The sequence below is a fragment of the Cyprinodon variegatus genome, unplaced genomic scaffold (assembly GCF_000732505.1).
Source record: "Cyprinodon variegatus isolate N-32 unplaced genomic scaffold, C_variegatus-1.0 Scaffold199, whole genome shotgun sequence".
In the NCBI taxonomy this organism is placed as follows: domain Eukaryota; kingdom Metazoa; phylum Chordata; class Actinopteri; order Cyprinodontiformes; family Cyprinodontidae; genus Cyprinodon; species Cyprinodon variegatus.
In genome coordinates, this window is record NW_015150652.1 from 622,275 (window position 1) to 637,620 (window position 15,346).

Here is a 15,346-nt window from a genome sequence, read left to right on the forward strand (position 1 = left end):
TCCTTCCTTCCTTCCTTCCTTCCTTCCTTCCTTCCTTCCTTCCTTCCTTCCTTCCTGACTCAGTACCCATGAAGTAGCCCTCGGCTGGTGACCACTGCTCTATATTTTGCTGGAGCTACAATTTGATGGTTTTATTATTTGCATTTTCCGTTTCCCATTAAAAGTCGAGACCTGAATCCATTGGAGAATTAACAGCATTACTTGAAAACAGCTGTTCAGATACCCTCTATCATTATGACTGAGCTTGAGCTATTTTGTAAAGATTAGAAGTACACATCTACTTAGATCCAACAGAGACCAATCCCAAAATACTTCAACTGTAATAACAGCAATAGATACTTGTAATGTATAAAGTGACTGAACAAGGCTTAATACAAATGCATCCACCACTTTTTTAAATTACATTTATTTCTGCATTCTTTCACTCTACAAAAATAAGACTTGTGTGCCAGTACAAGTTAAACGCATCTAAATTATTTCTGTGTATAATAGGGACAGATTTGTCAATGTGGCCTTTTATAATGAAAAAATCCAAATATAAAATTATCAACACCACTTAAATAATGGTAAAAGTGCTCTCTGATTAAAATGACTATATTATCTATTTATGTTAAGAAATACAAAGTCATTGAAAGCTTTTTTTTCACATTCAATAAAAAATAAAAATATTTATATTCACAAGTCACCGTTTTGCCATACTATACAAAAATCCTCCAGCAAAAGATTTAAAAAGAAAATCATCTCAAGACTGGGTAAAAAAAAATATGAAGAAAATGGCTTTCATATCATTAGAGATGAAAACAAGTAGGCATGAGGGAGTGGATCTAGCAAGCGGTTGTAGTCTCTTGCTGAGAATAACGTTTTATTTTAGGTTCAGCTCTTTGGCTCGCTCTCGTCCCTGGTGTTCTATAAATTCCTTTCCTCATTAGGAGCCACATATGTAGGCTGTCGCTCAAATCTGACAGCAAGGAAATGTAAAATAACCTTGAACTACATATTCTAAAATCACAACTATCCACCTATCTGTCAGCTCACAAAGGCTTATAGCAAAAAGGTGTGCCCACATTAAACTTATGAAGAACCTCGCAGAAAAACAGTTTTTCTGTCATTTAGGATCTGTGCACCAATTATCTTCACTGTTTTTTCTTTCTGTAGTTGTGTGCAGTGATTTTCTTCTCTTGCTGTACTTCTAACTTTTATCTGATGCTTGGAAATTACTGGGAATTAAAAAAAATAGAATTACGATGCTGCAGCTGTGCTTTGCTAAAGTATTCCCTCCCTTCTAAGTTTTCAATATATAAAGTATTGCTATTTGTTGTATTCTTCAATATTTTCTCTATCACTCCCAAATAATATCCTGTGCAACCAATCATCGTCATCAGTTTTATGATTCCTGAACACCATCCATCTGTAAAAAATAAATCTGACTATATAGGTAGCTTTTAAGATCTGACAGGTTTGTAAGAGAACTAAAGTAAACAAAGCATCCCTATGAGCAAAACACACAGACACACAGGTCAAGGAGAGGACTGTAGAGCTTAAATCTACATGTTTCAATCTCTTAAACATTATTTAATATTTTATGCAGAAACTAAAAGAGAATGTTTCAACTTAAGCCTTCTAAGACATGGCAGTATTCTTAAAATGAATGAATTGTTATGGAGAGCATTGATTTTAAAAAGCAACCATGAGGTGTACCGTTACTTTCGAGGAGCTTTAGAGATGCACAGCTAAAGTGAAAAAATCTGTGGAAAACAACACCTCAAATATTTCTAAACTATATGGAAAGCAGCTTATAAGATAGCCGACATTGATAGGAAGACATAAGAAGTGTTGGGGTTTTGTTGTTTTCTTTTTGTCTCACTCCATCTAGGGACCCCAGTAGACAAGTAGAAGATGGTCTTCTAGTCTGATGACACTTTCTGACCTATATGCATGCCTTGAGTGATTGCCCATCACCATGAATGTATCCTATTCATAAACATTGTGGTGGGTGCAGCATGATTAGGGGGTGCTTTTGCTGTTGAGAGGAAGACAAAGGTTCACCTTTGAGCTGGACAGAGACTTTAAACATAATTCAAAATATACAACGGTCTAGCTCAAAACATATTTGTGCTACAATGCTCTAATTAAAGTACCAACCCAAATCTAAACCACAGATCGCTGAAATATTTGCATCCATCCAGTGTGACCTATTCTGCAAAAACTAATGATGGAACAGTTAAAAAAATTTCAACAGTGAGGCGATTGATTTTGAGCCCCTTTTTCAAATTATTACATAATTAAATTAAACCACTTTGCAAGTATGCACTACCATAAGTTTAGATGTGCAGCTTGAGTGACAACTCTCCCTCGATTCTGACTGCTGCATACACATTTTCTTCACACAAGAGCTCCTATTAAACACTATGAATTTCTATTACTGTTAATGCATTGTGATCCCTCATTGGTTTTCCACCCACAAATACAGCCGTTGGAGCAGAAACATAGCAGCTAAGATTGCTTGGGTCATGGGGGAGAGTTTCTGCTCCATTTAGATCAGACAGTTGTTGATGTTTGGTCTTTTCTTTTTTCTCTGTTACTCAGTATTAGGCATAAAAATCACACCTTTTCTGCTACTGCATTGTTAAAAACCGACTGCTCTAAAAATGTACGGAAAAAGGAGAGCAAGATGTCTGTGTGTGTACACACTTGAACAGCAAGCATACATGTGTCTTCAGGCATGTAGGTGGAATAGCAACACGCCGTATGCAGCATGGTGCCCTGTTAGGTCGATGTGTGGGTTTTAGAGCGCTTGTTGAACAGTGATTCAAACTATCCAGAGTCAAAGCCCTCTATGCTTTTTAAATCTATTCCTGCCTGTTTTATAGCAATGCGCCATTTCTGTACGCGCTTCTCTAAGGATGTGTTATGAAATGATCTCCTACCTCACCAGATTCAGGCATTATAAAACACCCACACACTGTTGTATAACTCCAGCTTGGTTAAAGAAGTTTTTTTTTTTTTTTTTTAAATGTCTTCCTTCACTATTTTTATTCCCCTGCAAATTAGTTAGAAGGAGACATTTGCTACCCTCAACCATGACATTATGACTGCTGAACAATGAAAACTTATAATTAGAAATATGAAAGGAACTTAGTTTTGAGTGGCACACATGAAACAGCAAGCTACCACTTTGGCCTTGAGAGTTTATGTCTTACACGCAGAGGTTGGGAAGGTGCAAATATTAGAGCAAACATCATTAAAGACACAGAAACCTAAGCTTAAATCTTCACACTTTGAGCTTTTAAAGAAAGTTCCAGTATGCATCAGTCAATGTAACATTACCACAAAACTAGTATGAAGTTAAAGTGAAATTTATAATAGATCCTCATTGATATTTTAATAAGAATTTGAAAGATCATTGCAACACTTTTCTGTATTCTATGCCTAAAAATCTCAGTATTGCTGACATTATCATGGTTATTTGGTCTAAAAATAAAATAACAAAAGCCTTAAACTAAAATTACCTTTTATTGTAGTAAAATATCATCACACAGAACCTTTTCAGTGTATCCCAACTTTAATTTGGGTGCAGATATTTAAAATATTGCCTTGTTTGTCTCTTAATATATATATTTTTAATAAGGAATTTTAAAATCACCTCTGCTAAAATTCTTTCAACCCCCTAGAACAATAGGACAAAAACTTTCCAGCTCCTAAAACATTGAAAAAAACTGGAGCATGTACAGTATACAGAGGGGTATGTTTTCTGTAAGACGTAAGTCAATGGATGAAAGCGGATGGTTATGGACTATGAGAAGGTGCTCACATTTTGATAAGTCAGTGTTCCATGCAGGACAAACCCAAAGCCCTACCCACCATCAGACTTAAAAGAAGAGGTTTTATTACATAGGAGGTTGTATGTTTCACATATTCTTTCTTTTTATGCAAAAAAAATATATACTGATTGTGCATGGTCAAAAAAGCCCATTTTGTGTCATCTCTCCAACCCACACATGTCTAGCCAAAAATACATTTTAGGAAACTCAATGTTTTGCTTCTAATATACAGGAAAGGTTTCTTTCTGCGTCATTCCAAAGCAATCCATTGGCTTGAATGTAGTATTTATGGCTAAAATAAAGACTTTGCAATCACAAGATTACACTTTTTTCAGTTCTTGAATAGTTATTGTGTGCTTCCTCACTCCTACCCTGATGGGTGCAGTTTAAAGATAAATAAGGGTTCTTCAGTCCAGAGGCCGCTGGCCTAGAAATGGACTTCTGTGTGTGAGATCATATTCATACCCCAGGAAGTGACAAATAAATAATTAGACTATACGAAAAAATCTGATTGACTGAAAGGATGGGATGCTGAAATGCTTGAGCTGCTTTATTTTAAAGGGATTTTTTGGAGCACCAATAATTCTACCATTGGTTTACAGTGGTTTTCTTTTTACCAGCTGAACCTTCCATCTATTTTCTGACGGATCTATGCTTTCCTTGTTCGCCAGGGGTGCTGTTGCCTATCTCCAGCTGTCAATGGGCGAGAGACAGTGTACACCCTTGACAGGTCGCTAGTCTATCGCAGGGCAACACAGAGACAAACAGGACAAACAACAATTTACACACACACTCACACCTAAGGAGAATTTAGAGAAGCCAATTAACCTAACAGTCATGTTTTTGGACTGTGGGAGGAAGCCGGGGTACCCGGAGAGAACCCACGCATGCTCAGGGAGAACATGCAAATTCGATGCAAAAAGACCCCGGGCCGGTAATCAAATCCATATCAAAGGTTGTATTTTCTCAGAATGAGATTAAGATATTTAAGTTAAACATAGATTTATTATCAAGCTTTTTTTTCTTTTTTTTTTTACCAATCAGCGCAGTAGCCACCAATAATGTACAGTTTGTGTCTCCTGTAAGTGTCAGGATCGGCTGCTGTTTTCTCCTCACTCACAATGGGAGGTAAAAGGCTTTTTTCTGAGGTAACAGTCCCATCTAAACATTCAAACTGTGGAGTGAGTCGCAAAAATGAAAAGCAGTTGTTTACACTGCTGCATTATGCTTTTTTTTTTAACCTGTGGAATGTTTTTTGTAAAGGTATGTGGAACTTAGTTATTTTGCTCACAATTTAAAGTTGTTGGGTTGCAGCTAATCAAAAGGTAAAAAGAGCTTCCAATCGGGAAAAAAAAGTCAGATAAGTGACTTCTCCCATTTTTCTCTCTAACAGCTTTCTTTTTGTTTTCTTCTCTCTGCTAAGTGATGGCTGGGCGGACAGGTATGATGTTACTGATGGCTATCAAAAGGAGGCTGCTGGTGGAATCACCATAAAGCTAAAGTCAGCACATGTCAACTGGTTCGATGATTATTACCTGAATCTGAAGCCTGATTCCAACCTGAGAAACCCGTGGTTTCCTGAATTCTGGCAGCACCGTTTCCAGTGTCGGCTGAGAGGACATCCACAGGAGAGCACAAAGTACAACCGCACTTGCAGCTGTTAGTACGACTTGCTTCCTTCACTGCTTTACACTTTTAATGAGTCTCTAACTGCAAACGATAAATCTTTCTTCTAATTCACAAGGACATTTTTTTTTGGCTGATGTTTAACAGTGAGATGATGTTTTCCACAGGGAGAGAATCGCTGCGACATCAGTATGCCCAAGATACAAAAATGGGTTTTGTCATAAATGCCATTTACTCAATGGCATATGGTCTCCATGCTATGCAGCAAGCCCTCTGTCCAGGCGTAAAGGTATGACCCTAAAGATTGTGCTTATACAAATTCCCTTTCTGTGTTAAATACATTTACTGTATGCTGCTTCTGTTTTTTCAAGGGTTTGTGTGAAAACATGCGGCCCATTGATGGTCGCAAGCTGCTAGATTTCCTAATGAGAACCAACTTTACTGGTGTATCAGGAGAAATAATCCACTTTGACCAGAATGGAGATTCACCTGGCAGGTAGGGGTTCTGTTAAAGGTATAGTGGAGGATGTTCTTTTTCCTTGGTGGATCATCAAAATAAGTAGTCCTCCTAATTGTCAATCATTCTGGTGATACGTTTACATAAAGTCCTACCTGCTCGTCCCCATTTTCACTTATCGGTGGTGAGTCTTACATATTGGAAAAATTGCAAATCTTTTTTTGGAAATTAAGCTTGTATGAGCAGTGCGAACAGCAACTTTTAAACAGAGCATGCATGAGGAGAAATGGGCTTGTGCATGCTCTCACAGGCGTTTAACAGGTACAAGGTTGTGCATGTGCATTTTTTTTTTTTTAAGTGGAGAGGGAGGGTCTTTTCAAACATTCAGGAAAATCCTCCACTATACTTTTAAGGACCAAATGAAAGAGATGAGACTCATAATAAGGAACTATAAAAGTGTGTTCATGTGTGTGTCAGGTATGAAATCATGAATTTCAAGCAGACTGGCATGGATCAATATGCATACATCCATGTGGGAAGTTGGGATCAGGGTGGTCTGAGAATGAACGATGAGGAGATATGGAGCAACAGCAGTGAAATTATCCAATCGGTCTGCTCTGAGCCCTGTCAAAAAGCTCAGATCAAGGTGGGATTTTGCTTTCTTTTCAGTAAAGTTTGAAGTGTTGAGTTCATATCAGTTCATGAATAACAGAAATACTCCTGTTTAAGACTTTCAGGATGCTCATTTTTTACAGTAAAATTGTCCCCAGAAGGTGATGCTGAGCAACAGAGCATTACTTCTGGCAGGCTTTTCTCTGACACAAGCTTATTGTAAAAAAAAAAAAAACTCTATAAACATTTAAACTTAAAAAAAAAAAAACCCAAAACAATCCAACCTAAACATATCACTATTGTTATGTTTTATCTTTTTACAGTGGGATGAGATTATGCATATTTTGATTTAGAAGTATTGTAGCGTGATTTATTGGCATCAAACTTATAAATGTTGAAAGTATGACCTTTAGCAACACAGGATCATTACGTTTTTATTGACAGATGACAGATCCGATCAAAGAATAACGTCAGCATTGAAGTCCATACAGATATTAAATCTGGTGGAATTGAAAAAGTTTCTGTTTTATTCTATTTTTATTCAGTATCTTGTTTTATTGTGTTATGTTTCACTTAAATTCCTCAAGAAGTGTATGAAAGGCTCTGGTCTTAATGAATCAATTTCATACCAGATTTATTTTATTCTTTATTAAATGTCTCTTAACAACAATGAATTTTTCCAGTCCCACATTCCGCCTCTGCCTCTTCACATATGAGGCCCGAGTGCCACAAAGGAGCATATGTCTCATCTTAATGTGTTGTGTGAAAAGAGTTTGAAGTAACAATGCCCAGTGGAGTATTAACTACACCTCCGTGTAATATCCACAATAATGATAGCATTTATCGTAAGGAAACTTGTCATGAACAACCCACATATGCACTTTAAATTGATCCCACAGGTTTGCAGCATCAATCAGGACAATAATAAAATACCCCACTGAAGATGCAATTTATTCTACGGTTTATGCCTTAATCATCTCCCATCTGGTCCTCTTTAGCTTCCTCCATCTTATTTGTACTGAAGGGAAGTTTTTATTTATTCCTTTTTTCTCCTCTGTATTGTCCAAAAGTTCTGTAATGTCAATACTTTGTTCAAAAGTTGATTGTATCTATTTAGTCTGACACCATATATAAAATTTTATACTCTTGATCTGAAAGCTGCTAAATCTTTTGCAGCCCTAGATGTGACCTTTTTTCTTGCATGTTCTGAACTTGCAACTCCAAACCAGAATCTTTTTTTCCTGTCAAACCCAATCCAGCAGGACCCATTTCCTTTCTTTAACAGCTTTCTGTTAACAATGAATAATGCCTTTAATGGAGATAGATCTCACAAATCTTTCTTTTTTTTTGTGCAGCATCTGCACCTGTCCCTTTTATGAGCCAAGAACAAAGTTGTATAATTGTCACTCTAATCCAGACTGCTTGCCAGAGAAGAAAATAGTGATATTTTTAACATCCATAAATGTGCACTGCCTTTTAAAATGATAAATAATTACTTAATTCAGAACTTGAATGCATTTTAGTTGGATTTTACATGATACATAAACACAAAGTATTGCATAATTGTGAGGTTAATGAAAAAATATGCATGCTATAAATGAATAAAAGCTTGAAGTATCAACGTCTATTTCACCCCTTTCCTCTGCTATCCCAAATTATGAAAGTCACTTAAATAGTAAATACATTATACCCACCTTTTTTTGTATCATTAGAAGTGTAGTAGGGAGCATTAATGAAAAGAAAATAAACCATTAGTGTTCATAATTCAAGGTTTTGGCAAACAGGCTAAATCTATGTGACTCCAAACTGTTAAACAAAACATAAAATCCCAAGAAGCCGGCAGCATTATGGTGCATGGATGCTGTTTTTAAGCACTAACCAGTAGCACTAAATTCGAGAAATAGATTTTGTTTCAAATGACTTAGAATTGGGAGAGAGGTTCCCTTATCTGGCTAGTGATTAAATATAAAGACGAGAGCCGATGGGTCACCAATAGGTCAGAGCATATTAATGTGTTAAAAGTGACCTTTCAAGTTCCAGACCCAAATTGAATTGAGTGTTTGTTGAAAAATTGAAAACTGATGTTCACAGATGTTCTCCATCCCATCTGACAGAGGTTCGCAATAAAGATTGTGTGAAATGTTTAGTTAATGGATCCATAAAACTAATATAAACACACGCTAAGAACCCATCTGGGAAATCATTATGCTCTGTTCTGCAAATACAAAAATAGATAAATATGTACAGTGTTTAAAACTGCATTCTGGCAAAAAATATTAACAGCAACATTAGGTAGTAGGAAGCATTAAGCTAATACTTTACAACGTTAGATTAGCTGTTGGCAAAGGAATAAGTGATTTAAATAGCATTTGCTCATTATTTTCATGACTCATTAACACACTCCTCACTGAATTATCAACCACTTTCTTCCTCCTTATTTATATTCAGAGATCAAATTTTTTTACAGCAGAATTCAACATTCTAAATGCCTTCGTCCTGTTTCCCAGGGCAGACATGCTTTAATTTCCCAGTCTTTCATTGCAGTCAGAGTGCAAGATTAGCTACAGTAAAGCACCAGTGGAGATTTGAGACCTTTCCACCTTCTATTTCTGCTGTGTGCCGATGTGTTTCCAGGTGATCCGTAAAGGAGAGGTAAGCTGCTGTTGGACCTGTACTCCCTGCAAGGAGAATGAATTTGTCTTTGATGAGTACACTTGTCGAGCTTGTGTCCTGGGATCGTGGCCTACATATGACCTCACTGGTAAACATTTTTCGTCTTCTTTATTCAGACATTCCAATTTTTTTTAAAACAAGGCCTAATTGGAACCATCATATCAGTTTAAGAGTGATGGTCCTCCTTCCAAAATATCATTCTTTTTTTTTGTTTTCTGTGCCCAAATACACTTTAATTAACAGTTATATGCAAAGCACATACTGTGCAACACAAAAATAAGACTTCTGCATACCCCATGACAATACTTAGTTCTGCTTATGCCTCATCCAGCATTCAGTATTTGTACAGATCTTTTTTGGATGTGTAACTTTTTTTAAGTTGTATTTAATTGTGCATTTTGTTGAATCTTTTCTGATCCATCTCTTCAGGTTGTGCACCAATTCCAGTCCAATATGTGCGTTGGGGGGATCCAGAGCCAATAGCTGCTGTAGTTTTTGCCTGTCTGGGCCTCATGGCGACACTTTTTGTCACCTCTGTCTTCATCAAGTAATTAGAGATACATATTTACATTTAACACACATATTAACTTTTGAAATTACTGGATCATAATGATCGAAACATAGGTGGCCAAAATCTCCATTTTTGAAATCTGCACACGTAAATTTCATGTTTGTAATAATCACTGAATCGACCATTATAATTACTAGTATAGTTACTTTTGATAAATGTTATTTTTACCTGTACATGCAAAAACTTGAAAATAATTTGATAGTAAATTCTTTTTTATCTCAGCAACAATTTAAACATGTAATACTCAATCACATTAACAACATATTTCGTTTTCTGTAAAAAAACAAAAAAAAAACAAATCTGTCAATAAACAAAATGCAGAAATATTAAAAAGGTTCCTATAAATTTGCTTTATTGAAACAAAAGATAAAACATTGTAATATAATATAAGCACAAAAAAAGGGTTTCATTGTTTTCATGGCCTTGAATTCTCTCTTTTCCATAGTCAATTGTTGCGGTACATTTGTGTGGAGAAGTGGTTACTTCTCGCTCGCATGCTAGAAGTAAGCACTTCTCTGTGTCACCAAATGAAACCTAACATTCCGGGTCAAAGCTGACTTCTGCTTTGGCCTAAATGAATGTAAAATGTTAAGAACATCTAGTCAAGCTATAAAGGTGGTGAAAAGGTCATAAAAATCTGAAGTGATTTGGAGAATGTCAACCAGTAGTTTATAACAGGCTGAACCGTATTTTTGTGCATTTTCTGTCTAGTTCAGTAATCCTTATATTAATGTGTAGGTTTTGGGACACTCCAGTGGTGAAGTCATCCAGTCGGGAGCTTTGCTACATTATTCTTGCCGGAATATGCCTGGGGTACTTGTGCACCTTTAGCCTCATTGCCAAGCCACACATTGTCTACTGCTACCTGCAGCGGCTGGGGATCGGTCTGTCTCCTGCCATGAGCTACTCAGCTTTAGTCACCAAGGTACTTTCATTTATGTTCTGTTGCTTGGAGGCAGAGGAAGTATGATCATTGATATCGGTCACTTCCTGTATAATACTGACACAAAGCGTATTGCTTTTGCTAGGTAAGTAGCCTAATATGGTGTCAGTTTTTTAAGACAAAACCATAAAATAACCCAGTAGCACAGCAGTTCTACATATTTTTATCAAGCTGCTTTGAATTTAAGCACCGTATTTGAATGGTAAATATGATCCTTTTATATGCATAAGAGACTTGCATCAGAAGATTTTCTTGATGAAACTGGATTGTTTGCATATAAATACTTAAATATAAACCGTAGCTACATCCACAGTGTGGCATATTATTCCTCAATGTGTATGTCATGTATGGTTTTCTCAACAAACAAAACATAACTGAGCTTAAGATGCTGGAGCATTGCCAGTTATACACGAGCAAAAAATTAAAAATCTTAGCGTGGGCTGAGGCTGATATTTCAGGTCAAGGAAAATGATTGTTCACACGAATCATCATGAGAAGTGTTATCCTCTAACATCCTCTGTTCAGTGTAACTAAATCACTTATATTTATTTTGATCTATTTTCAATCCAGACCAACCGTATAGCACGTATCCTGGCAGGCAGCAAGAAGAAGATCTGTACCAAGAAACCACGCTTTATGTCCGCCTGCGCACAATTGGTCATCGCCTTCCTACTCATACTGCTGCAGCTGGGGATTATTGTGGCACTTCTTATCATAGAGCCACCAGAGGTACGTGTGAATATGTGTTTGCTAGCACTACTTTGGATGATATTAATGAGCCTGAGCGACATTTTCTATTTCTCTCTCTCTCTTTTAGGTGATCTATGATTACCCCAGCATCCGAGAGGTGCATTTGATTTGCAATCTCACCACTTTAGGAGTGGTGGCGCCACTGGGCTACAACGGCCTTCTTATACTGAGCTGCACCTTCTATGCCTTTAAGGTACTTTAGAAATACATCAGTTAGTTTCTTACTGATCTTCCATTTCAGTTTTCTAAAGACTTTCTTTTCAGTTTCTACTGCCCTGTAGTGTTTACATCCATATGCTTCACCAAAAGAAAAATACAAAAAAGGGAACATTATTTATATTCTTCACTTCACTGAAATTAGAGATGTCTGTGTAAAAAGAAAGTGTCCTAATAAATGTGAAATAACTTTTAAAAGGTGTTCTTGAAAAAAAGTTATATTTACAAAAAAATTGGTTGATTTGTATTCTCTTTTTGAACTGAGGTGGTAGAGAGAACATTAAACAAACTGGATCTAATTTTGCTCTAAATTAAAATTCTGAACAGGATTATTTAGATTAAAGTGAAAAGAAACCTTGCAGAGCAGCTGAATGCATTTTTGAGTTCATATATTCACAGCATTAATGTTTCAAATAGTATTAAAATCAAAATAGAACTTAAAACCTAATCAACATGTAAATTTAAAATTGAATTAAGTGGAAATGTTTTGCATCTCAGAATCAAATCGATAACTTGTATTATTACCTAGCCCCCCTTGTCTACATCCATAATTTTATCACTGTTTTTTTATAAATCAATTTGGCTCCAGCTGGATCATTTTTTGTGCACTTTCGATTTTCGTTCTATTTTGTTGAAGATGTTACATTATGGCAATATTAATATGTTAAGAAATAAAAAGACAGTTAGGAGAAAGTAGGGAGTAAAGATATTTGTGTTCTAATGCAATGATTAAAACTTAGTATTCATACTTATTTACTTGACAGCTCTGGTTAAATGGTGCCAAAGAATACAGAATGAGAATATGTTGTAAGACTATAGTCATTTGTCTATAATGTTCTCCAAAAAAACTCCTGTCAAATAAAAGATGTATCTGCACAGAGATGAAATTACACATCTGTTTACTGACTCGGTGACATCAGAATTGGTTGCACTATATCCTATAAGCAGGTATCACTCTTCAGATTTTCATATGAAGGTAATTAAAAAAGTCTATCTAGGCCACCAGATACCTTTTCCTTTAGTTTAATCAGTTGCAATAAAATACATAAATGTCTGTAATTTAATTATGACAAAAAGTGGAAAAGACATTATTGAAAGGTTGCCTAAATACAACTGCCTTACATTTCATTTTGTTTTCTTCTTCAACAGACTCGAAATGTGCCAGCTAATTTCAATGAGGCCAAGTACATTGCCTTTACCATGTACACCACTTGTATCATCTGGCTGGCCTTTGTACCCATTTACTTTGGCTCTAATTATAAGATCATCACTATGTGCTTTAGTGTAAGTCTCAGTGCGACGGTGGCTCTCTGCTGCATGTTTGTCCCTAAGGTAAGAAACAATCATGAAACAAAATCTGCTATAACAACTGTATCTCTATATTTATCTTTGCATATTATTTTTACACATTATTGCTTTTTTTTTTACTTTCAGGTGTACATTATGCTTGCCAAGCCTGAAAAGAATGTGCGCAGTGCTTTCACAACTTCCACCGTTGTCCGCATGCATGTGGGAAACGCCAAGAAAGCTGCCAAGGCTGGCAAGTCATCGAGCAGCATGGCCAACCTGTTTCGACGTGGTGGATCCACACAGGAAAACGTAAGGTAAAAAAAGACTAGATTCTGATGGATAGAGGGTTGAATGGATCAACAAGTGAGGTATTCTGTTCTTAAAAGGTCCTATATCATATAACTTTTAGAGCCTTTTAAACTTACCTGTTGACAAATATATGACGAAATAATGCCTCTAGACCTCTCAAACTTCTTAGGTCTTCCGGCTCAAACACTGCATAGCTCGAACCAGACCCAAACATGAAGAGGCAGCATTTAGATCTTATGCTCAATTTATCGGAACAAACTCCCCCCCAAAAATGTAAAAGTTCTGAAACCTCAAATTGCTAAAAATCCAGATAAAAACTTATTCTTTCAGAGAGGCCTTTTACTGTGTTATCTAAAGATAATTTTTATATAATCTTACTTTGTTACTCACTTATTTTTTGTTTTTATTATTTTTGTTGCCCCTATGGAACTTAATTGTACTTTGGTGCTTCTTTTTTGAAGTACAGCACTTTGAGTTGTCATGCCACTAAAATATGCAATATAAATAAATGTTTCTTACCTTAAGCACTATGTAGGTATTAATTTGTTATGAAATATTGTTGTTTACTTCTAACCCCACAAAAAAAACACTTAACTTCAAAGGGAAGGGGCATCTCTCCATATGGGGGCTGCCCATTTCCGAATCACGCCACTTCTGAAGGCTGAACTAGGTCTCCCTCAAGGCTTAAAAAGGTGATTTTCAGGACTTAAACCTACCCTAAAAAAGAGCTGCTGCCGAGATGATGCAGGACTCATGCACATACCACTTTGTTTCTTGTTTTGATGAGGGAAATGCCTTTTTACATAGTTAAGAGTTAGTAATTGATCAGAATAATACAGCCCCAGAACTGAAAGCTGAAAAAGGATGGTACACTATACCTTTAAGGGATATTTCTTATTGTAGTTGTTAGTATTACTAACTTAAAACAATGAAGTTTTTTACATCAGTAGTGCCAAGGTGAGCCCCTCCTTCTCCCTGACCCCGAAACTGACAACCTGTTAACGGCATATATAGAAAAGCAAGACAGAACTTATTAAGCGTACTATCGTAAGATGTTTTAAGAGAAACTTCATTAATAGAATTTCAAGGTATTAAAAAATTGCTGTTTTGAATCAAAAGATCTGCAATGAAGACCTGGTGCAACAGAGTGCATTGGAAGCTAAGAAAAAAAACCTCCCTAAGCTGAGAAAAGCTTAGCTCATTTGGGTTATGAACTCCCAGGGGAACCCTGGAGCCTTAAATGATTTCCCTTTCTAGGGAAGATAAAAGAACATGGCAGCAGACTTTGTATGACACACAGCGAAAGATAGAAAGGAAATTCAAATGTGAAGGTGATTAAGACAGAGAGACAAGGCCAGGTAAAATGTTTTGCAGGTGAGCTGCATATTTTGAGCACTTTTATTGCAAAGGTTTTCATACCTGTTCATACCCATTAAAGTGATAAACAGATCAGCTTAATCAAAACAAAACTGAGAAAAATAGTTTTTGGACCAAAGGAAGATAAACGGTTGTCTTACAGCCTCAGTTAAGTGATGGTCTTGAACCTGAACCTACAGATTTGCGAAAACACAAGTCGACCTTCTATCACCTAAAAACATCTTTAGGGTTAAAAAACGAATGTTAAACTTATGTCCTTGCAGGACCTTGAAAAAGTAATCCATACCCTTATTTTTAGGAGAAATAATTACCACAATGGTGCCTATACAGGTCTGACTAAAAAGTCGATGAGGCAGCGTCAGTTGATCCAGAACTCCGCTGCCCTCATCCTCAAAAAAGCTAATAAAGTAGAGCACATCACCCGAGTTTAAAAGTCTTTCCGCTACCTCCACGTATCTCAGAGAATTGGCTTTAAAATATTTAAGTTACTCTATAAATCAATAAATGACTTAGCTCCAAAATACATGACAGACTTCTTGCCAGTGGATCAACCACCTCTTTTGGAGAACATTTTCCCAAGATTTGGGGGATTATGAAGAGATTTTTGTGTTCTTTAAGGTCAGCAGGGATTATTGCCTTGATGCACACCTATGGCAGCCTTTTTTTGCCCATTCTCTTTGTTATAATTGAATAATGAACAA

At 36.4% G+C, this 15,346-nt stretch overlaps 1 protein-coding gene across 1 annotated transcript in view; it reads left to right on the forward strand.

The window, feature by feature from the left end:
• The window catches only part of LOC107087909 (metabotropic glutamate receptor 5-like), a 28,363-nt gene that overhangs the window by 9,786 nt on the left and 3,231 nt on the right, over window positions 1-15,346 (forward strand). Inside the window, exons 7-17 of the mRNA XM_015379749.1 lie at window positions 5,245-5,480; window positions 5,615-5,736; window positions 5,819-5,943; window positions 6,382-6,550; window positions 9,151-9,277; window positions 9,619-9,736; window positions 10,499-10,685; window positions 11,274-11,432; window positions 11,521-11,646; window positions 12,819-13,001; window positions 13,104-13,273. Coding sequence (XP_015235235.1) covers window positions 5,245-5,480; window positions 5,615-5,736; window positions 5,819-5,943; window positions 6,382-6,550; window positions 9,151-9,277; window positions 9,619-9,736; window positions 10,499-10,685; window positions 11,274-11,432; window positions 11,521-11,646; window positions 12,819-13,001; window positions 13,104-13,273 — 1,722 coding nt within the window. The remainder of the gene's footprint in view (window positions 1-5,244; window positions 5,481-5,614; window positions 5,737-5,818; window positions 5,944-6,381; window positions 6,551-9,150; window positions 9,278-9,618; window positions 9,737-10,498; window positions 10,686-11,273; window positions 11,433-11,520; window positions 11,647-12,818; window positions 13,002-13,103; window positions 13,274-15,346) is intronic.